General features: G+C 39.9%; 1 protein-coding gene across 2 annotated transcripts in view; it reads right to left on the reverse strand.

Annotated features, from left to right (window-relative positions):
• The window catches only part of chd8 (chromodomain helicase DNA binding protein 8), a 48,338-nt gene that overhangs the window by 22,756 nt on the left and 510 nt on the right, over positions 1-25,072 (reverse strand). For both annotated transcript variants that reach the window (XM_017717078.2, XM_017717077.2), the window contains exons 2-15: positions 24,439-24,645; positions 22,604-23,628; positions 16,267-16,545; positions 15,101-15,217; positions 13,411-13,886; positions 11,049-11,163; positions 9,784-9,990; positions 9,498-9,566; positions 9,348-9,403; positions 8,423-8,540; positions 8,222-8,305; positions 7,970-8,107; positions 7,687-7,808; positions 1,272-1,515 (exon numbers count right to left, since the gene is read on the reverse strand). In XM_017717078.2, coding sequence (XP_017572567.1) covers positions 1,272-1,515; positions 7,687-7,808; positions 7,970-8,107; positions 8,222-8,305; positions 8,423-8,540; positions 9,348-9,403; positions 9,498-9,566; positions 9,784-9,990; positions 11,049-11,163; positions 13,411-13,886; positions 15,101-15,217; positions 16,267-16,545; positions 22,604-23,563 — 2,985 coding nt within the window. In that variant the 5' untranslated portion in view covers positions 23,564-23,628; positions 24,439-24,645. The remainder of the gene's footprint in view (positions 1-1,271; positions 1,516-7,686; positions 7,809-7,969; positions 8,108-8,221; positions 8,306-8,422; positions 8,541-9,347; positions 9,404-9,497; positions 9,567-9,783; positions 9,991-11,048; positions 11,164-13,410; positions 13,887-15,100; positions 15,218-16,266; positions 16,546-22,603; positions 23,629-24,438; positions 24,646-25,072) is intronic.

A 25,072-nucleotide genomic window follows, 5' to 3' on the forward strand; every position in this document is an offset into this window, starting at 1 on the left:
TCTGTAACAAACATTAAAACAGTTCAAAAGGACAGATGTACTCACGGATTTCATAACAACATTTTGATGGGTGGGGTGATTAGATTAAATCAGACTGATTATTAAATCGAACCAAGATCACAGTTGAGCCAAATACAGATTCATTTGTTACGAGAACTGACAGTTGTATCAACTCAATCAACTCAATCAGTCCTCAGTTTTTGATATGTTGAATGAGAAGCAAACAGCAGGCTTGAAGACCTGAGACAAGGGCCAAATCATTATGGACATACAACTGGGTCAAACGGCAAGGCCTGTCGGGTGCTCCCAGTCAACAGTGGTAACAACCGACAGTGGACCGAGGAGGGACAAACCACGAACCAGAGATAGGGAGATAAGCATCCAAGGCTCAATGATGCGTGAACGCAACAAAAGCTATCCCATAAGCTCTGAACCGACCGATGTGCTACTGCAGCATGAATAATGTCAGAAGGGCTACTGTGGAAGCACTGAAAGTGCCTACAACAGTTAGGCAAGCATTGGACCCCTTCTTGGCAATAGTATTCCCAAAGGTAGTGGCCTCTGTCAGCAGGATAATACACCCTATTATACAACACACACTGTTCAGGAATGGTTTGAGGAGCATGATAGAAAGTTCAAAGTGTTGCCCTGGCCTCTAAATTCCCCAGATGTTAATCCGATCGAGCATCTGTGAGGCGTGCTGTAGAACAAGTCTGATCTACAGCAGCTCTACCTTGCAGGCCCTAAGGGACCTTAAGGATATGCTGCCAACATCTTGGTGCCACACACCACCTTCAGAAATCTTGTAGAGTCCATGCCTTGCTAGGTCAGAGCAGTTTTGGCAACACATGGAGACCAACAGCATATCAGGTATAATTAGGGAAGTTCTAAATTCTAAATGCTGCAATAACACCATTAGAGGCCACTGCTGAGAACTATTTATTTGAGCTTGAGCAGTTTGTCAGCTGCAAAGTACTAAATGTTGACAGCAAGGAAGCAAGATAATCAGCCAATTTCCCCACTTTAGTCCTGCACTACAATAGTTGCACAAGAAAGATAATTAAACTTAACTACAATTATTTATATGGGTAATTAATTGTCACCTAAAAGATCATGACTGTGACAGGTCTGGCAATAAATATGAATTTACATTTAAAAGTAGCAGGACCCAACAGGGTCATGAGGATACACACACGTGCGCACACACACACACACACACACACACACACACACACACACACACACACACACACACACACACACACACACACCTTGTCATCTTTGCAATACATCTCATACTGCTGGATCATTTGTCTGCTGGCCAGACTTCCATGATAGACGATAGCATTCATTTCGGTCCACGTGGAGAACTCTCGCTCCCAGTTAGTAATGGTTGAGAGAGGGGCGATTATCAGAAAGGGTCCCTGAACCCCAACAGCAAACACTTCAGACAGCAAAGCAATTGACTGGATAGTTTTACCCAGCCCCATCTCATCTGCCAGAATACAGTTCTGCCTAAAAAAGAAAGAGAACAAGACATAAAAAGATTGGTATAACCAAATTTTCAGCATTTGTACTTAATAATAACAACAACAACAACACACTTCTACAACATTTCCATAAACTGTCAGAAAAGAAGATACTGTGCAGGTTCACGTTTGCTCATCAAGGTTCGAACGATGTAATGTACCTTCAATGATAAAACAATGTTCTTTGATGTGCAATCAAAATGTAATGTAAATTTATCCAGGGTAAAGTACGTATGTGTACTTTTTCATAATTTAATGTTGTAAGACGATACATTAAATGAAACAGCCTGACATGTGGACAGGGTGTATGCAGTCAATGCAATTTTAAAAACTGCTACAGAACATGATGAAAATGTTCCCCAACAAAAGGTAATGAAGTAGTGCCATTGAGTAGCACCTCAGTGATCGTTCTGTCCCTTTTTTGTGAGTGTACACTGTTAGAAATAAAGGTTTGGCGCACATCCTTGCTTCCTTTACTTGTTTTAATTACACTATGAGGGAGGGATGAGAATGAGACTTCTCTGTAATACCAAAGAAGGGTAAGGACAGGACGGACTGTAGGTCTTACAGACCATTAAGTGTAGATTGTATTCTATTAATGTAGATTGTAAATTGTACGCATCAATTCTGGCCAAAGGACGGAGAAGATGATGCCTTTTTGGATAGATGAGGATCAAATTGGGTTTATAAAAAACAGACAAAGCCCTGATAATATAAGGTACATTCATCAAGGTAGAAGCAATGTGAATTTACCCTCAAAAGGTACAACAGCATTTATAAAGTGAACCTGTGTACCCTAAACACATTTTTCCCAGTGGAAAAGTACATATTTCTATGTTTTCATAACCTCATGTGTTTAACACAGAACACTAAAAAAAAGCCTACAGACAAGACGGGGTGTGTGAAGTCAGCACAACTTGGAAAATATAATTTCAATAGATTATGGAACAATTATGGATTATTAACAATTATAACTAAAAGGTACTGAGGGTAAAACACCAGTGACAAAAAGGGGCGCTGCGCTGAGTATAGGCATTTATAACCTCAAGAAACAATCCTGCTGAGGACTTTCGGTGGCTCGAGAAACCGTATGGCAGCATAAGTTACAGCTCCGGTATTGACCAATGAAATCCCCGAAATTCAAGGAACTTTGATCTTTAAACTGAATTTAAACTGAAAGGAAAATGAGTGGGGATAAAAATAGAAAAATGAGGCTGGGGTTAAGAAGCATCACAGCGAGAAACGGAGAAAGAAGTCGCAGCCTTCACAACAGAATATCTATCAGGGGAAAACGGCGACATGGGTCATGAAGGGAGCGCTGTGGTAAGGCTAGACTCCATTTGCAAAGTTGTATGTGAAGCTGTGTCTGACCTGAAATCGGACATGAGAAAAGAGCTCGAGTAAGTTTTAGACATGATAGGAAGGTGCAACTGGACGAGCTGTCTACCGAATTTAACCAGAAAATTTCAGATGCTATGGGAGAAGTGGGGAGAAGTATTCCAGACGCAGAGGTGAAATATTGGACTTAAAGACTCATCAAAAGCCAATGAACATTGCAGGCCAAACTGCTGAACCAGGAAGGTCGCTCTCGGTGGAATAACATTCAAATATACAGTGTACTGGAAGATGTTGAGGGCACCTCCATGCAGTTTTGTTGATTATTTGATCATCAAAACAGAATTGGGTGACCTTTCAGCTCTGTTTGTTTGCCAGTGTTGTATGAGGTCTGTGGGTCGATTGAGGCAGGTACATGAAAGTAGCTTGAAGGAACAAAAATGTCTTTACAATACTATGATATGTCTTTGAATGTGAACGGGTTAAACAATCCCATTAAATGGAGCAAAATGATTAAGCTGAAAAAAGAGAAAATCAACATAGCCTTTTGGCAAGAAACACATTTATTGAAAATGAGAAATAAAATAAAATAAATAAATAAAAATAAATAAATAAGGCTTTCGTAATACTTTTGCCCCCCTCATTTAAATCTTGGTGACAGAGGGGAGTTGCAATATTAATACCAAATTCAATTCGTTTTGAGCTCATTTCTGAAATAAAAGATAAAAGGTAGACATGTTTTAAATTACTGGTAAACTTGAAAATTAGGTAGATACACAAATATTTATTCCCGTTCAAGATGCACTTCAGCCTTCTTTAAGAAAATATTTGACTGCCAAGCATCTAAAACTCAAGTTACCCTTATTTGTGGTAGAGACTGGAATGTGCTACTGAATCCTAGATTAGAAACTACCAATAAAATGAGCAAAAAGAATTCTGTAGAGATCCAGATGAATAATAAGCTCCAAGATCTGGGCCTAAAGGACGTATGGCGAGATACGAATGGAAAAAAAATTTGATTTTACTTTCGATTCTGCCCGTCACAATACACACTCCAAAATCAATTGTTTCTTAATGTTTTCAAAGTAGCGTCCTTTGACGGGACAGTATACTATGACCTATACTGTCAGATCACTACTTAATATTTAAAATTACATCTTGGTAGTACTCCTAAAAAACCTTGTGGAGGTTAAACACGGGAATGCTAAATGATAAAATTCAAGCCCACAATGGCAGATGAATTAAAGTCCTTTTTAATTCATAATAGGAGAGGTCAGTCCAGCTATATTGTGGGATGCAGCCAATGCCTTTTTTAGAGGGAAAATTACCACTCAAGCAGCTTTTATTAAAAAGCTAAAAACTTAAAAACTGCAGAATTTGGAAGATAAACTTAGAGACCTGGAACGAGTTCATGGTTTAACTCTAAATCCATCTGTCCTCCAACAAATGAGCCCAATTAAACAAGCAATATCTAAAACTCATAGCGAGGAGATTGTAAAGAAAATAAGATATATGAAACAAAGATTTTATGAGGCAGGACTAAAAGCAGCAAACTTATTAGCCTGAAGGATTCGTAAGGAGATAGCTTAATTTATGAAGTTAGAGACCCTGTAACAAATAAAATAAGAACAAAATTAGAAGGTATCAAGAAATCTTTTGAAACATAAATTATTGTATACTCAACCAGAGAAAGCCTGGTTGAAGGTTCTACAGAATATAGAAGAATTTTTAAAATCATTAGATCTCCCTTCTCTGGGTAAACAGCATAACGAAGAACTAATCTCTGAAATTTCAAGAGAAGAAACTGATGCAGCAATATCGGCCCTTGGTGTAGGAAAATCGTCAGGCATGGATGGATAGATGAGCTCTTTTTTGATAGATGAGGATAAAACTGGGTTTATAAAAAACAGATAAAGCCATGATAATATAAGGAGAGCCCATCATATTATTGATGTTATTAACAGGATGTAGTGTAATGCAATTATTCTTAGTTTGGATGCAGAAAAGGCCTTTGACTCGGTTGAATGGGAATTCTTATACAAGGCGATGGATAGATTTGGATGTAGTAAAAGGTAAATACACTGCATCAGAACACTACACATCACCGTCTGCTTTGATTAAAATTAAAGGGTCTCTCAAATCATTAGGCAGAACAGAGGTTTAGACGTTATAAACACTGCCGGCGCTGAATATAAAATTGTTTTGTATGCTGACGATGTGCTGGTGACATTACTAAACCGATCAGGTGTACCGTCATTACCATATATTTCCAAAATATTCAATCACTCACTCTGGATATGTACTCAACATTCAAAAAACACAAGCTTTGACATTTTAGCCCTTCTAAAGCACTGGTAAATAGATATAACTTTAATTTGCACTCTTCGCATTCAATATCTTGGGGTCTGTTTATCAAAAGATGTTTCACTTTTGATGGCCAAGAATTTTAATCAGCTTAATAAAAAAATATAAGGATATGGACAGATGGGTCTTGCTTCCCCTTAATATAGGCAGCAGACAAAGGTCTGTCAAGATGAACATCCACCCCAAATTATTATATTTATTTACAGCTCTACCTATAGAGATTAATCCTAAACAGTTTAGGGAATGGGACACACATATTTCTAGGTTTATTTGGAATAAAAAGAGGCCTAGAGTGAAATATTCTACCTTGATGCTGCCAAGAGAAAAGGGAGGCATGGCCCTTCCATGCTTAAAGGATTATTATGTTGCTGCTCAACTAAGACCACCTGTACTTTGGGGCAATCCAACCTATGAAGGCAAATAGAAGGATATAGAATTTTCACTAATCAATATTCCAATACAGTCCGTTTTAGGCTGTCTTGCCAGGACTAAGGAATTGCTGCAAATACAGAATCGATGGGTTTGTTTTTCCTTTAAAATCTGGCTTGAGGTGATTAAAAGATTCCGGCCTCATAGAGAAATTAAAGTACGGAGTTGGCCAGCTTATAAGCCACATTTTACTCCAGCATTGTATGAATATAGGCACAGACAGTGGTCTATAGGAGGTATTACTGCCCTCTGTAGAATGCTGTCAAATGGGAAATTTGACAGTTTCCAGAAATTATGCAACTCATTTGACCTTGGTAAAGAAGTTTTTAAATTTTTTTTACACATATTTACAGATCCATCACTTCTATATGAAAAGAGGTTAAAGGCCCCAACCCCGTTCCTTTCTCAGGACTGACTTTTTTATGGATGCACATGAGGGTGAAGGAATAAAGGGGTTATTGGTAAACTGTACAAAGCCATCTGGTTATTGAATAAAAATTCTACTAATTATGTGAGGCTTCGCTGGGAACAAGATACAATGGAAAAGATCACAGAGGAACTATGGTCACAAGTATGGGAAAACCATTGTACTTCCACTAATTCACTGATTGAGGGATTTTTGTTGGATGAGTCTGATCAGATTTTTATAACGCCCAAACTCAAATTAAGGTTAACTGGTACAGTAGTACAGTGTTGCCCAAAAATTCAAACCTTTTGGATTAATACAGGGAGAATTATTTCTGAGATCTTGGGTTTTTATGTGGAGGTGTCATTTAACTATGTCTCTTGGTGCAACCCCTGAAGGCTTAAGTAAGAGTGATCGCTACCTATTGAATATAATTCTGGTCGCTTGTAAGAAAGCTATTACTAAGTGCTGGCTCAGAAAACACGGCCCCCCTCCCCTCCCCATTGTGGACCTTATTGTTGAAACTTTTACTCGTGTTCGCTCCATGGAAATGTTGACTTACTCTGAACATCTTCAAAAGGAGAGAGGGGAAAAAAATGGATGCAATGGGACTGCTACACCCGAGTAAGCAAGGTGAACTGAGACCTTTGACTCTTTTTTTTGCCGCCTCTTCTGGATTGTTTGTATGAATGTGAAAAGTAAGTAAGTAAGTAAATAAATAAATAAATAAAACACAATCCGTCTATACAAAAGCTGCCCAAACGTATATTTAATTTAATGAGGACTTCAACACGCATCATGGGACGCCAGAACCAAATTACTGAGTGTATTTACATGTGAAGACTTTGGAATGAAATTATATGACAGATGTTAATGGAAAGCGCATTTTCATTTCTTTAATTATAATTAATCAGAACTGAGCACTGATACATCTTGTATTACATAACACCCACTCCCAACCCCAGATTAGATTCTTTCTAAAATCAACGTTTTATGTACACTCATACACTTAAATTGCCATTGTTTTGTTTAAAACCTAATTTCCACCTAGTCATGTCATGTCCAGCTCCATCTGTTAGATAGGTCCAACCTCCTCACATGACGTTCCCAAGCTGAGAGGTTGAAGGCTAGTGTGGACTCCTTCAATGCCACCTGAAGCACCACTGCCACTAAGACAACAACACTGGACAGTTCAGCACACTGGGTCAACACACCATCTGCCAATTCAGTTATGACAGCGCTAAACAACAGAAGCAAATGTGGGCTCCAAATATGTCTTGGCAGATCAACCGCATCTGGGGTAAGTCAAAAATTTGGATTTATATTTGATTGTTTTCCGCAATAAGTCAAAGGCCCTGTAATCGGAAGAAAGGGGCTCAAGCATGGCTCAGGAGAACTTAACCGCCACTCAGCCTCCTAATGTTAGCCCAGCCACCTAATGCTATATTCCTACATATCCAATTACATCACTCTTGCACATCATTAGCAGCCCTTATTGATGTCTTCATTGTAGAAACTTACATCACAGTCACAAAAATATGATTCATCATATGATTCATCCTATTCTGTACATTTAAAGGTGCTGCTTGACATCATGAGTGTTATGCACATTGATGCAGGTACCTGTTATACCAGTTGAAGAGCAGCCAGTTGACTCCCTCTAGTTGGTACTCTCGGAGCGTGTTCCCATTACGGTACTCCCGAGACTGATCCAGCTTCTTCCAGGAGCCTGCAGGTGGCCGGGGCTAACAGCAAAGCGATTTTGGTCAGAATATAAAGCTCAACTCTGATCACTGTTATGGCAAGTTTCCACAGTTATTCATGATCTTGCATTATTGTCAGATGAGGAACATAAAACACGGAAATTGCTTCAGTTAACGAGGTCCAACGACAATCATCAACTCACGGTTCTCTTCAGTCTCGGTTGTCGACTCTGGATCTTCCTGAACTCCTCTACCTTTCCCTCATCCACATCTTCCTTCAGCTCCCAGGTGGCGTCTTCGTAGGGCAGAGAGCACCACTTCACTAGGTAGTAGACCACTGGCTACAGAGAGAACAGTGGAATAAAAGCTTAACTCCATGCAATCATGTACGTTCACAAGCTTTCATAACGTCTCTGGCAACACTGTAATCACTATTTCCAATAAAAACAACTAACCTCCCCATTGTCTTTGTCTACACTGATGGACTCATCCAGAATTCGGTCCACCTCCACATAATCTGGATTGAAAGGCTCCTCATCCTTAGACAACGAAATATGTGAAATTAGGTTTTGGATAGAAAACAAAGGAACTCCCTGCAAAACAAACCACTTATATGAATTACACATAGATTCCTGCATAATATACAAAGATGCCACCTCATGGAAGATGTGTCTCATTTGAGCCTGTTTCGTCTTAAATCTCTTCAGCTTCTGATGGATCCTCTTGTCCCTTTCAAGCTGCTCCATACTGGCCCATTCACAATGCAAGTAAGAGCTGAAAAGAGCACACAAATAAAGGTTTAACAAAAACACCACAAAAGTACTACTTTCATTAGAGATCCCCTGAGTGATCAGCTGCATTTAATTTTTAAAAAAGAAATAAATAAAATAAAGTAACAAAAACTTTTTCCACTCTATGGGTTATTGTGTTTTCTGATCTATTTTGTACATTAAAAAGCCAAACTATGCTTTTTTTACGTTTAGTGACCCATTTATTTTAAATACAGGGTATTTAACAATGCCATACCATGCAGATATGATTTGTACACACCAAAAAATAAATAAATAAAATAAAATAACAAGTACTTAAATAACAAAATAAAGACAATCAAGACACGGACACAATCTTGTTGCATTGTTAGATGCACACCTATAAACCTTTTTAAATCCAGCACTAACTGGGCAACTGCACCAGGGTTTATTTTACTCCAAGTAAACCTGAAAGTCTGAATTTAAAGCAACAATACAGCGTTTCAAGCCCAAGAAAAGTAGATATTGTTGGGGAGAAAGAAAAAAAAAAAAACTCTTAATTTATGGAAAATGTTTACAATTTAAAATCACAGTGGTGAGAAAAATCGCAATTAGTTATTTTTTTTCCAAATTGTTCAATTGTCTAGTTAAGTCATCACTAAAAGCTACAGTGAAGCTAAAATTCACAAAAATACACAATTTGCATGCAATCAGTGACTAAAGCAACCCTAGTTATATGCCTGTTCAGAAAAAAAGGTCAAATAAATAAATAAATAATAAAGAAAACAAGCGAGCAAAAAACAAACAAACAAACAAACCAAACAGTACTTACTAGTTTTTGTATTTGACAAAAAATTCCTCAACAGTGATATACTGCCCTGGACACAACTATGACAGACAGAAAACATTAATTTATCAAACAATAATATATTATTGTTTATTGCAATATTTCTAGGTATATGGTGCATATGAGCTAACTTGCCTCCTTTTTGGTCAGACGCATGGACAAAATTTTATCCACAATCGCAGCATCTTCCTCACTCGGATTTTCCTGAATTCCACAAAGATGAAATCTGTTTAATTTTCTTTAATTCAAGCCAACGTTTACATCAAACAACTCCTACAAAACAGCCTTAAAACTGGAAGTTGTCTTTCATAGACAATACAAATTTTACACAATATTCTTACGGGTACAACAGTAAAGAGAAATGTAGGTAAGCGTAGCGGACGATATCTGGCTGCTTGCACTTGTCATTTTCTGCTCTTACCACAAAAAACTGCATGCTGGAAACTGGAAGGCCGTCCGCATCTTGCTCTTGAAGCTCAAGCCCAGTAGACTGAGAGTGCCCCGCAGGCAAGACTGCTGGGGTTGTAACGTCCACATCCTCGTCTGGCTCATCTTCATCATCCGTGATTTTAATGTCCAAGTCCTCCGTGTACTTCTTTCTTTTCACTTGACGATTAGAGCGTCTCATCTGTAAGGAGGTAAAACAAGTAGGAAACACGACAAAGACACATTAGAAAAAAAAAAGTCAGTTTAACAGCAACATACGCTGATTCTGTTTAATTTCATCCCAAGCAAGAATACAAAACCACAATCTGTTTATAAGGAGGGAAAGTTGTGTAAGTGAAGAACAAACAAAGAAACATGTTGGAAAAACCAAGAGAGTTGGTTTTAAAGGAGAAGTCCACGGATCCTTCAAAAAAATCCATATAATTAAATGGTTAAGATGTAAACAATCACTCAGAGTGAAAATGTAAAAATGCTGTCACTGAGTCAGAGTCTTTCACAGTAGTGATGATGGGAATCAGATGTCTGAATATGGCCTCAAAGTTCCCTCACAGAAAGTTATTACATGAAATGGTTAGGTTTACGCTGCATGATGGTGCCTTTGGATAGTAACTAAATTGGCTATAATGTGTGTTGTAGTCATGGCAACCCCTGCTTCCCATCACCACCACTGTGGAGAAATCGGAGTTTCTCCAAGTTTCTCTATGACGAACAATTTCACATCAAACCATTCTGAATGACTTTACATCTCAAGGACTGAATTAATCAGCATTTTTACAAACAAGGGTGAAATTCCCCTTTAAGGGCCTACACGTTCCTTCATTACATCCTGGTTTTATGTTCTTAAAACTGCCGCAATTCCTTTTCACACATTTTCAGACTGATTTTGTTGCTGTGCATGGTAACTAAATTAACTCTAGATGATTGGCCGTTTTGTACTGTGCCTCATTCAAAAGCCAAGCCAGGCTGAAACCCTCCTTATATCTTCAGTGAGAATGAACAGGGCCAAACTACTCAACTGGTCTCCCTGAGAAAACAAACAACGAATAAAAAATTGGCTGTTTCTGGAGTTTAGTTTCCGTGTATTACATTCAACATCATACTTCACTTTGTCTTGATATGGGCCCATGCTTTTAGTCATCTTTCATCAATTGCATTTCATCTTTCATCTTGCTTTCATCAATTTTGATCCAATTCTAAGAAAAAAAAAATGTACAGTGCAAAATAATTACTATGCATTACCTGGGAAAGATCCTCCTCTTGTGTGCGAGGTGAGGCAGGCGGGCTGAGTTCTCCGTCTGAATGGTCAGAAGATGCATTCCTCTTCCTTTTCTTTAAACCCACCAGCGTAATGGTGCTACAGAAAGGGAAGAACACAGACTAATTTCAAACAAAAAGAGGTTGCAGAACAAATTTGATAATGTTAAAAAAAATTAAAAGTAACATTTGAAAATGGAAAATCTCTGAGTAACATAGGTTTTAACACTTATGAACGCAGGCACATTTACAGGGAAACAAACATTTAGTCAAATGGCAGCTTCTCGTCAGAAGCACGTGGCACTGGGACTCAACACAGACTGCTTGTTGAGTTCCACAGCTTGAAAGACTCTTGCAAATCTAGGCGACAGTATCATTTTTAACTCCAGTTCCAGTTCAGATACATTTTATACTTCTCTCGTCTCTGAGCTGTGCTTAATACTGAGAATAAAATCAGTGAGTTAGTTAGCTAGTTGTCCAGAGCTGTAGGACAACTATTCAGACTACAGCCGGAGATAAAGCCAAGCGCCCCAAGTTTAGTGCATACTCTGGTACAAAGTGGTTTTGAACAGCTTTAAGGGTCATGCCCGAGTTTGAGAAAGTGATGGACATGCTTTGGAGACACACCGATCCGATCACTCAAACCACTTTTGGAGGTGGTCAGGCAAGCATATGACCACATAACCAAAAGGTGAACACAACAGCTTTCCAGTGTGACCCCACATCAGTGAAGAACCGCCCAACTAGCCGCATTATTGCAGTAGTTGTTCTTTCGTCTCCTTTCCTGTTTGTTTATAAGCTGCAGTAGCACTCCATGCTTAATATTTCTAACAGCTCATACATGAACAAGGACTATCTGACAAACAGAGCAAGATCATGACACAGTAAATCATAATTCCTCCCGACACAAAATCTAATGACAAGCTGTAGGGTTGGAAGGAACAATGGTTATTATAAATACCACGATATTTAAAAATCATGAAGGCATCTCAAAATTACAACATGTCAAGTTTCTTTTTCATGTCTAAATGGCCAAATAAACACGTTGCACCCATTTATGTTTCAGAGCGACTGACTCGTGGTGTCGAAACAATAGCCAGAAAAAAGGCTATAATATCTGGAGGCAGTTTGAACGTATGAAACAAGCAGCTACCGCCAAACCCTAATAAGCAGTCATTAGACGATCAAAACCCAGGGACATGCCAGGTGTAAACAGCTGTATTTGCAATCAGATCACTCAAGATGGCTGTTTACGTCAGGTATGAACAGGGCCTACACTAGGATGGGATCAACAGATTATGCCATCCATGCCAGCATTGTTATGCCACCTGAGATGCTACCTGCTCCCGTATAAAGCCATTTTCATGAGTCTGCTTAATGCTGCTGTTCTTGCCACAATTTTATATTAACTCAGCTGAACTGACAGCTGCTAATGGCCACTAAATGCAGTGTTCACATGAAAAATAGGGAGGATACAGAAGAAAGATCAAGTAAGGAAGTGAGTGCCGCCCCCCCACCCCCCACCCCAGATGTCACCCAAACCTAATAATAACAGTATATACTATACCCAAATAAACAGGGTGATTCAAAAAGATTCATCCGATTTCAAAACATGCCATATTCTTACACTTGAGAGACGCCTAGGAACCAATCACATACCAAATGAAAGAGGGGGTATATAGTTTCTGATGCTGGTTCCACAACACTGGATGATCCCCGAAACCGCATTGAAAGAGCTGTTGTGCATACAGCTGGAGGACGTCATACTGCGCACTTGTAAATTTCACAGTAAACTTTATGCTCACTTAAACCATTTACAATGTATTGTTCTGTAACGATGTCTATACAATAAATCATTTCAAAATCAGATGAATCTTTCTGAACCACCCTGTATGATATTGCAGCTCCTACATCAGTCCAAATGTAGGTTGTTTGCATTTCAGGTCAGAGTAGTTTAATGTGAAATGTACCATTCTAGAAAAATGTACACATCCATTCATTGCAGAGAGGTACATGTAGGAAGTTGTTAGGCAAAATAAGATTTACCGCTGTTTTACTACCATCAGAATTACATATAACATCTCAGAAGACGGCTGTAGGTTCACTCCTGGTTCTGGATAGTAAATAGAATGGCTGTATGTGTTGTAAACAATGTACCCGCTGGTTCCCTTCACCACCACTGTGAAGAAATCTGAGTCACTAAGTTTCTCTACAATGAACCACTTCACATCAAACCACCCTGAATGACTTTGTTTAGATACATATGAATTATGCAGAAAGTCAACTGAATTCACTTTGTGCAGCCACTGACATCTAATATTATACGTGTACACATGCAGACACTTACTTCGGCTTTGCTTTGCTTTTACTCTTACTGCTTCCACCTCCTGCTCCTCCAGCCACCACAGACCCAGCTGGTTTCACCTTAACCTTCTTTTCTCCACTGGCCACGGCTTTCCCAGTGACAGCTGAGGTAGGGCTTTTCTTCTTGCTCCCTCCTCCACTTTTCTTCTTGGCCCCAATGGGAGTCGCAGCACCCTCTAGGTCAGCAGAGGTCTGTCCAGTAGGCAGTTCATCCTGGTTGAGCACACGTGGGATGTTCCTCTCACCTCTGGCCTTGGCCCTAGCAATGGCCTCAGCCACAATGCGATTGGCTTTCTCTTGCTTGCACAGGGTCTCCACTTTCCGTAGGGGCTCCTGGGCCTTTGCCACACGTATGCCTGTCGAGGCAGCTGCGGTGCCGGAGCTAGCAGCAGAGCCAGCTGAGGTATTGATGACTTTGACCACAGAAACGGCACCCCCAGCACCGGAAGCCGAGCTTGTCTTTAGGAGGAAACATAGCAGAAAGAAAGAAAATGTCAGTGTAATTCAAATAGGACTTGTCCTAATCCGATCCAGACATATCTTAATGGATAAGGTATCAGCTATATTAAGCCTGACCCAGTTCCAACTTTGTGTTGTACTTATACCACCACCGTAGAGGTGACGTAAATGAACATCACCCTTAAATAGCTGAATTAAGGCATGTGCTCAGAAGATAATAAATAGATGCAAATGTCTTCAGTGTGGAACTATTTTACAGTGGATTATATGAACTTAATATCTGCTGTGCGAGTGTTTCTACTGTCTTAGAGAAAGCTGCGTTTTAGGGCTTTAGGGAGAAAGCACAATGTTTGCAATGGGCTGACAGAGAACTGCACAAGTGTCCACCCTTTCTTTTGTTTAAATAATTTCTGTATGAAAAACAGCTGTTACATAGAAATTTTAAGTGTTATAAATAATTATGCATATATAGCTGACAAAAAAGACAAAAAATATGGACACACAATTAGATATAATTTTCTATTTAGTTGTATCTTCTGTGCAATTGTTTTGTTAAATATACACGGTCAAGTCACATTATTATGACCACTTGCTACTTTCGACAGCAGCATCACATAGCTCATGTAGCTTATGGTCTGGGGAATGTGTACGTGGCTTTCTCTGGGCCCACTCATGCATGTGGAACAATCGATTTGGGAATGAATCCATCCTTGCAGATCACGTTCACCCATACATGCTAGGTATCTTCCCTGGGGCGGATGGGACCTTCCAGCAACGCAATGTGACGTCATATGGTTAGAAATGTCCTACATTGGTCGGAAAAACATGACCAAGACCTCCCTGTACTATGCTGGCCCTCCTAACTCCCCAGACTTGAACCCATTCAAGCATTTTTTGGGACCACCTTGACGGTCATGTTCGCTCTATGGATCCTCCCCATGCACCCTCCAGCAGCTTTGGGATGCACTGCATCCAGGATGGCTCCAGATACTTCGGAGAACCTACCAGAACCTTATTGCGTCAGTCCCGACTCGTCTAGCTGCTGAACGTGCTGCACATGGCGGTTACTCTGAATGTTAGGTGGTGGTCATAATAATATGACTCGAGTGTATATTCTTGACTGTTTTCCAGACAGTTCAACAATATCCCTTTTATAATCAGGTATCAATATAACTCCACCCAGAAAGATTGCAAACATAAACTTTACTCCTTACCTGTGGCTGCAGCAGTAGTTTTAGAGGCACCGCCACTCTCTGTCCTCCTTGGCCTTGAGAGATTTGAACCACCTGTGGGCTACCACTCGCATTGGGTGTTCCAGAAACCAGTTGAAACTGCACAAAAATGAAAAACGGAGTGGAGAAATAAATCAATATAGCTTTCTACTGTAATACATTTAAAATACTGAGGCATGAACCTCTGTGTATCTGTACTGTTTTTATTGTTTAATAAGGAATATCTCAAAATATTTGAAAGCCACTGTTTGACTAAGATTACCAAATGCTTTTCTGTCTTATTCCAAGAAATGGCACTGTTTCTTTCTACTGAGCCTAAGTTGGTTCGATACAATATAGCAATAAGTCCAAGAGTCTATAGATGAGAATAATCTGCCATTGTAAATAGCTCTAGACCAAAGTATTTATAAAATATTCAGGGATAAATTAATTAAACCATTATTGTATACAAAGGTTTGGGTGCCACCAGTCAAATTTCATGCTGATTTCTGTCTGCAAAGAACATGTTTCTGCACATTTTAATGCAGAGTTAGTGTTTATTTGCTGTTAACACATTGGGGAAAAAATAAAACAAAATGTGGCCATCAACTTGGAAAATAAATAGAAATTTGCAGGAAAATGACATTCAAGTTTCTTTCTGGCTTCAGTTTCAGTTTTCAACCTAGTGAATTATGAGTTTCAGTTTCAGTCACTTGTTTAATTCAGTGCATCACTAACTTCATTAAGTTGTTTGGGGCAGTAATATGCAGACAGTAATCAATCACAATATACCAACTGGCCGCTTTATAAAGCACTTTATTAATTCCTTGCTTCTAAACTACTTTATCAGCTCCACTTGCCATATAGATGCACTCTGTAGTTCTACAATTACAGACTGTAGTCCATTAGTTTCTCTGCATGTTAGTTCCCTTTTTACTCACTTCTCCAGTGGTAAGCACCTTCACAGCATGACTGCAGAGCAGGCATTACTTGGGTGGTAGATCAGTGTATATCTCAACATATCACAAGTCTTTAAATATCACTATAGAAGCGCCTCATGGCTCAATCACTGTGATGACATGCAGTGAGGCCTTGTGTGATTCACTTTCATGCAAACAGTGCAGGAATTTTTACAAACCACAGCAGAAGCATCAAGTTTATTCACTCACCTTGGCTCCCTGTTGGTTGGGCTGCTGCTGCACTTGCAGCTGGATGGTGAGCACTTTTGGCTGTGCCCCTGTTTGACCTGCTCTAGCCTGGGTGAGAGCTGCCAGCTGGCCCCCCTGAAGGACCAGCTTCCCCGGCAGAGAGCCCAACACCAGCCTGGGCTGCTGGCCCTGCTGCCCAGGCCCTGAAGCTTGAGTGGTGCCAAGTGTCACTGCTCCTGCTTGAGCAGTCCCACCTTGAGACGGCTGCTGCAGCACCAGTGTGATTCTTTTGGCTTCGCCCTGAAAATTGAGAAACAAATAAAAAACAATGAATTTACATGTAAAAACAGGTTTTGAAAAAAGGTTTGTTTCATGTATTAAAGAGGAACTCCACTTTTTTAACTGTTAAAATGCAAACAAAGTCAGTCAAACTTGTCAGAATTGTTAACAGTGTTGGTGATGGGAACCAAAGGTTATATCTGTGTTGTAGACATTACAATGCCTGGTTCCTACCACACCACTGTGAAGAAATCTGACTCTAAGTCTCTCTACAATTAACCATTTCACATCAAACCACTCTGAAGGACTCTGTTGACATTTTAATGACTTACGTACACATTTTAATAAACTTGCTCACCTAAACCACTACGCCATGAGAACTACAGACCATAGATGACTTAAGCTTGTGAAATCAGTCTTGTAAAAATATTATTTAAAAATAATGAACATTTTCATTATTAAAATAATATACTATTGATAATTACATATAATAATATAATTCTGCATCTGCAGACCTGACCGTGGATATTCATAGAAACACAGAAATTATCATCGTCATAAACTGTCATAATGCATTTTCACATACATAATTGTTACAGGCTAATGCCTAAATGTTAATTATGTTAAAGCACATTTAGGGTCAAAAAGACCGTTTTATTCACATCCCACAACGACAATTTAAAATCTTTAATTGCATAAAAATAAGTCGTTAAATTACAATTGCAAATTACCTCTTTTCAATTGAAATGACACTTTATAAACATTAAGTAAAAATGCTGTGATACATCCTTGTTGTTGGAACGAAACCTCCAAAAATCTATAAAATATTAATTTTACAGGAGAAGAAAAAGCATACTTTGCTTGTAATGTAAGTCAATGGAACCAGAATGCTTTACACATCATTCTGGGCCGTTTCTTTTGGTCCATTCATCATGACATTTACACACAATGTAAAGGGCAACAGGCATTTTCAAATTATGTCAAAAACTGGAAAATGGAGATACGAGGTTTTGTTCCGACAGCAGCCATATACTTGTTGACCAGTCATTTCTTATCTAGAAATATACCAAATGTGTATGTCCTTACCACAACACTGACCAAAATGAGTAACGAAAAAAAATATCATGTCGATATCGTCACCCAACATCAGCTAACTGCAGATAAATCATATCGGCAATTACAATAGCCAATAAATGACCATTAAAAAAAAAAACTGACATGAAGAAACGGGAGAAAGAACCTTCAACCATGATGCTATGAATGCTGTGGTTTTGTACTTTGTCCATCGAGCAGTGCTCTGCAACTTCCCTGCTGGCAACACACGTGTTAGGAATGCCACAAATCACTACAATCAGCTGACCAAGCAGAGTCGAGCAGAGTAGCCCACGATGGAGGACAACTGCTCCGTGTGCTGTGTAATCAAAGCTCAGCGAGTTCAAAGTTATGAATGAAACGTACGTGCTGTCACTTAAAGCTAACGACCTTTATTAATAGTTGTTAACAGCTCCCTAAAGACCTCTTATTAGGCTCAGGTCTAATTAAAAGAGGAAGCTCATTCAGTGTTCCTTAGCAACAACTAGACCCCGCCACAGCTTTGTTTGTCTTTTAATTACAAAAGGTCTTTCAGGTTCACACTAAAAACACTGGAAAGCTCATGTTTTAGTACACATTCTAAAAACCCTTAGAATATGGATCAAATAAATAAAAAATATCCAGCTGTACTCAAACGGAACCGTTAGACTGCAAGCCAGCAATTAGTACAATTAATGTTTATAAAACTCCCTCAACCGCATTCCTGACGATGAGATCAAGATGCCAAGGTGGCAATTGAAGCTAAGCTGTGAATAAGGTTGAGATGCTCAAAAATAAATAGCGGTCTTATTTTCTGCATTTTCGGGAAAAGACTCTGACGCCACTTGCACTTCTTTTTAACACCTTATTTGGAGTGATCGTTTGTAGATTAAACTCTTAACAGAGTATCAGTAACACATTAATAACGTATCAGTACGGTAGCAGTAGTGAAGCAACTGAATACACTGAAGTAAAGATCTTGCAGATGGTTCTGTTGATACAATACTTACACTAAGTAGATGTGTTAATATATTACTTCCATCATGCAAAACCTTATCCTAACCCTGGCTCTAATCCTAACCCTAATCTCAACCTAAAACCTAATCCTAACCCTGACCCTAATCCTAACCACAACTTTAAACCTAATCCTAACCCTGGCCCTAATCCTAACCTTAATCTCAACCCAAAACCTAATCCTAACTCCAACCTAAAACCTAGGCAGGATCAGAAGGGTTAGAAGCGCTAGAACCAGAGTCCACGATACGCTTCCGAGATCCCTCATTTCACCAGCACACTGAAAAAGGATAATCTTATATTTATTACAGTAACACCCGTGTTATTAACCCTAATACTAACCCTATTAAGTCTATTACTAAACATACTACTAATCCTATTAACTCCATTACTAACCATACTACTAACCCTATTAACTCCATTACTAACCATACTACTAACCCTATTAACTCCATTACTAACCGTACTACTAACCCTATTAACTCCATTACTAACCGTACTACTAACCCTATTAACCCCACTCCTAACCATACTACTAACCCTATTAACTCCATTCCTAACTGTACTAATAAACCCATTATTAACTCAATTACTAATCCTATTATTATCCCCACTATTAACCAGGTTTATTAATATTTTGTTAATCCTGACAAAGCTTAAAAAAAAGATTAAAATTTTTTAGAGAACAATTCATCAAGAAATCAAAATATTACCACAACTCAAATTGATCAGGATTAACAGTAACTTTTACTGAGTAGTGTTGGTCTCAGTAGTAGTACATTTTTATTTTTGCCCTTTAGAATAGCCCATGTGGGGTGGGGGCCAGAAAGAACTAGGGCTGGTCTGAACAAGCAATTTACAGGCTTTGTATACTAGAATACCACTTCTTAAAAGCACAGTTATAAATAATAATATATAGGTTTCAGAAGTTACAGCAGTTCAAAAAATACCCAGTAGACATTAATAATTCTATCTTTGGCCTATTTCTGGGATTTAATGCACATCCTAAGTGAATGAATCGTGTGCGTCACATGCATCATCAGCACACAAGATAATGGTCAGAATGAGCCTTCACTGTAAAGACCGTTAACTCTGATCAGCTCTCAGCTATTCATTATTAGAGTAAGAAGAAGGCGCAAAAGGCAAGATGCTTTTCCACCATTTACAGGCTTTAACGTCTGTCCAGCGTCGCCACCATGGTAACGCTGAATGATGGCGCATGCACAGTGGAAAAAAGCCCATGAATTCCGAATTGAGCGTTCACATTAAGGTCGCATGGCCACGAATCGGATACGTATCCAATCTAGAACCACATATGAAAGTGACTCAGGTTGGATTTGAAAAGATCAGATGTGTGTGTCCACACAGCCCTGAAAACATCAGATCTCAGTCACATTAGGGCAAAAAAAAAATCTGATTTGTGCCACTTCAGCCTGGTGTGAACATCGCCTCAGTTGCTCAACTGCAGTTACTGAGTGAACAGAGCGTTGGTGAGGAAATTTTCACGAACTGACTTGTTGAAACGGTGGCTTCTCATTACAGTACCATGCCTCAATTCAGTGAGCCCTTCAGAACGACCCACTCTTTCGCAAACGTTTGTGAAGGCAGACTGCATGGCTAGGTGCTTGATTTTATACACCTGTTGCAATGAGACAAAGATTAAGAGGTGTGTCTCAAAACTTTTGTCCATACAGTGTAACTGCCTAAACCTGTTCCAGTGGTCTTGCAGTTGTATTCTTTCTCCAGTTCCACATAACGGTCATGTGCATCTCAATTTAAAGTTCTGCTTATTTGAACATGATTTTACCAGCTTAGTGCTAACAAATATAGGCATGCAGAAAACACATGTGAGAGAGTCATGTGATTAGGGGTGTAGCAATTCGGTTCTTAATACTGGGTCCACAACTTCGTATCTGGACAATATTTTGAGCAAAATCTGAATTAATCTGAATGATTGCATTCAGCTTGTGGCATAATTTGCTTAAACATCCTCATGTGGACCTTTTTTGCTCAAACACAGAAATTACCTTTGACACTATCATTAATAAAACGCCCATTCTGCATGATGCACACCGTCACATTTTTTGCACTGCAAAATTACACCATCACGACGCATTGTCACTCCTGTAGCAGTGACATTTGATAATAGGGCGGACTATAGGACGATACCAAACACCATAACTATGTCACATTCCAAGCATATTAGGGATATCATAGTATCATAGTACTTAAATGGGAATTTCATATATTTTCCAAACTTTTGACATAATTAGATCACTGAGGTATAACCGTCATTCAGAGCGGTTTGATGGGTGAACATGGTGCATTAGAGAAACCTTTTTTACGCATTAGAACTTCTTTTTTTATGGCCGGGCCAAACAGCATTTGACTTCAATCGATCACTGGTATTTCCGAACGAGTACTTGAATATTTGTTTTCAAAATAAGCCTTAAAAACACAATTATCCATAATTTTAATATTGTTTTTAACTGTACATCCAGTACAGTGTATTCACTGTCAGGCTGAAACAGAGTAGCTGGCACGCCTTGCATGTCTGTTGGTGTAACAGGACCTGTAATTTATTGAAATACAGCTTTAATAAACCAATTCCTTTTGAGTTTGAGAGGTTGATTAGTTTTTCCATCATCAACAAACATACGGACATGCAGGCCAGCTTGAGCTCAGTCAAGCAGCTCTCAGGTCAGGGCCTAAAGAGTCACTAAACAGCATACCGGCAACAGTCTCCTCTGCCTGAGAGTGCACACCCTGTTGCAAATGTTATATGCAGTTTCAGTTTCCGTTCATTAAGGTACAAACAATGTAAATGTACCCTCAAAGGTACAACAGTTATGTACCTTAAATAAATTTTTCCAGGTGAAAAGTACAGATTTGTACCTTTTCATAACCTAATGTTTAAAACAGAACAATAAAATAAAAAGCCTTGAGACGAGACAGGGTGTGTGGAGTCAGTACAACTTAGAAAATATCATTTCAATAGATTAAGTTACGACTGAAGGTACCACCCCAGTAACAAGAGGGCTGCTGCCCCAGTGACCATTTAGTACCTTTAATTCTCAGAGTGCAGCATTGCCTCCGTTTATAACACCTGTAATACTCATGGCATCAAACTTGCCATGCCTCCACAGTACACATCTTATTGCACCTTTGCACGGAGTCATTTTTGTATATGTATAATTTAAAGGGATCTTAGGCATCTTTGCTGCTTCAGCTTAAACAGCCAGTGGGAAGCAAGACTAAAGACAAACCTTCTCAATACCAAACTGAAAATCAAGTATTAACAAAATGAAAAAATGAACACTCAAGTATTGAAATTATTCAGGCCGGCCTTTATATCTGCTATCTGAAACGCCCAGAACCTACATGAAAAAAATAGATTCTAGGCTAAAAACTTCTCATAAACTATCATAAGACACTTCACGTTATAACTTTCTGTGAAGAAGCTTTTAGAGGCATTCAACTCTTTAGACGTCCGGTTCCTATCATCAGCACTGTGAAGACAAGAGTTACTCTCGATTGGTGCATTTTGCATCAAACCACTCTGAACAGCTTTGTTTACATCTTAACAATTTAACTAAAACATAAACAGTGCAATTCTTCCTTAAAGAGTGCTGAACTACTGTACATCTCACAAGGAAGAGAACCCTGTTTAGCTAGATGTAGTGCCTTTACCATGTGAAATACTGAAATACTGAATAAAGGCCAATGTATTGATAGTTTTCATTGCACTTTTGAAATATGACAGTACTGATGCTTTATTGCTCCAACTTACAAAACCTCAGATAAATGAAAAGGTTTTCAAGCACCATGACACTCTATTTTTGCCATATTGTTAAAGTCCTCTTGTACAAAAGACATTGTGCTAGATTTTGGGTTCCATGACACCTCAGTGACCTCATTGAAAGAGCACAGACACTAAAAATCCCTGCTCATGTGTCTGTCCACAGTAAGGAAGGAAAATAAAAGTCAAACTCACCTGTTGTGGGACCGTAGATAGGGTGACTCCTTGTGGTCGGACTGCTGCTGTACTTCCAGCTGTAGGAGTGACCTGTGCTTGGGCCTGCGTCTGGGGTTGCACGTGGACTTGTGTCTGCACCTGTGCTGGCTGTGCTTGGGTCTGAAGCTGTAGCTGTGGCACCTGCGTCTGCGTAAGCCGCGCCTGTGCAGGTATCTGTACCTGTGACTGCGTGTGGGGCAAGGAGGCCATCAGCACCTGCTTGACGGGTCCATTTGGAGACTGCACCAGCTCCTGGACACCCGTTCCAACCTTCACCTGTCCTTGTGCAGGCTGGGCAGCATTTAATACCGTCCCCCCCGAGACAATGGACATTCCAGGCCTAAGAGGGGTCCCCGTCAGAACTCGAGCAATGGTGAGCTTCCCTGGCGAGCCCGCATTTCCCGTAACGCTCTGTAGCACCTGGGCCTGACCCTGAGGGCCCTTCAGAATCACTATTTTAGGAGCTGCCTGCCCTGCAGTCTGTTGCGTTACTGCAGTAAGCTGCTGGGGCTGTAACTGCTGTGTGGTCACTTGAGCCCCCGACACAGGCACAGTCAAGGGGGAGCTCAGCAGAACCGCAGTCGAAGCACCACTGCTACTGGCTATGGGGAGAGACGACTGAGGCACTGCCTGAATGGAAACCGGAGCGGACGCAACAGAGACCGCCTGGGTGAGGGAGACCTGGGTTGGCTGCTGTGTCTGGACCAGTACAGAAGGAACAGCAGGTGCTGGAGCTGGGGTAGGGTCAGGGGTAGGGTCACTAAGGATAGGGACATTGGTATCCGGGGCTGGATCCACAGGGGGATCCACCTGACCCAGTGCCAATTTTAGAGCTTCCTCAACTGGGTCTGAAGAACCCTGAGTGAAGGCATCATCCGGCAGGGAGTCCAGGTTAAACAGTGGCGTGTCATCGAACAGGTCCATAATCGGATCAGCCATCTTGTCAAAGAGTTTATGAAAAACAGGAATGCAAATAAAAGGCCCAGCCTGCGATGCTACGGAAGCTGTCCACCAGATACAGAGAGCGAAAGATGTTTTAGAAACTGTGTGGAAAAATAAAGAAGTCTGAAAGCATTTTGGTTCTGCCTAGAAGGACAAAACCTTGTAAAATTCTAAAAGTGTTAATTTTACAGGAGAATGGGACAAACACATTCCCACCTGGAATGGAAATCAGTGTTTCGATTTGCAACGGTTAATTGGAGAGAAACGCACAATTTTCCTTACAAAATGGTGATGAGAGGAACCAAGGTGTCAATAGAGACGCATACATTCGATGTATATGAAAAAGACCATGAACCTAAAAGTCTCTTCTAAGATTTAATATGTAATGCTAATTTTGGTAAAACAGTGGTACATCGGTAAAAAAAGGTGTTTTCTAAAGGGACTACTTTGGCTCACAACACCTAGCAGGTCTCTCTCCACCATCAATTAATGAAAAAATAATAATTTTAGGCCAAAATCTTCGTCTCAGGCATTAGGCAGCCCATTCATAACTAATATTAATATCTGTGGGGGAGCTTTTAGTGGCATTGCAATCTAGTTCCTATCACCACCGCTGACTGTGTAAGTTTCTCTAGAACGAAGCAGAAATCAAATCACTGACTTTGTCTTCATCCTAACCATTTAATGACAGAAATCAGTGAATCGTTCCTTTTGGTCCATTCTTTGTGAAACTTTAAGGGCAACTAGCATTTCTAAATTCTGGGGGGGGGGGAATAAATAAATGAATGAAGACAGAAAGAAATTGAAAAAATGAGATACAAGGTTTTGTCCTGGTGGCAGCGATTCCTAAGTAAGGATTGTAATGCACTCACATTCAAGTTGGCAAATCAAGCTCTCCGGTCATTTACCCTCCAGTTTTCCCAGCAGAAGTGGATGGCAGGTGGACACTGTGGTGGGGAGGGAGGCAAAGGAAAAGTGGGCCCTCCTTTTCACCCCACCCTCCTTCCTCTCATTTACTCTCTGAAACTGCTCTCTTCTCCTCCGTTCGGAGCCCTTCACCAAGAAAGTCCTTCGATGCCCTAAAAAAAAAGCCAAGGAAGATTCTAGTGTGAAGGGGGAAACAAAGGCAGGTAGACGTTTCAGCTGCACATTTCAAATAGTCCACTCAGCGGACGACCAATCGCAGGATGCGCTCAAGTGGATCACTTACAGGAATAATACCGCACATTTCAAAATGATCCATTTGTGCTAAAATCTCAGGACGAGCACAAGCGGATCACTTACACCAATAATACTGTGCATTTCAAACGATCCACTTGTGCTAAGCGGCTGGCAAACCGCAGGCTGAGCACACCAACACGTCAACCATGAGGTGCATCAACGTGAAATCAATAACAGTTCAACGAGCCGCGGGCAGAAACTCTGAAAAGTAAGTGAAATCGCAACGTTCGTGGTCCTGAAGGGGAAAACTGATGAGATAACTGGCTCAAAGTTGTGAAATGGGGC

The sequence above is a fragment of the Pygocentrus nattereri genome, chromosome 2 (assembly GCF_015220715.1).
Source record: "Pygocentrus nattereri isolate fPygNat1 chromosome 2, fPygNat1.pri, whole genome shotgun sequence".
NCBI classification, from domain to species: domain Eukaryota; kingdom Metazoa; phylum Chordata; class Actinopteri; order Characiformes; family Serrasalmidae; genus Pygocentrus; species Pygocentrus nattereri.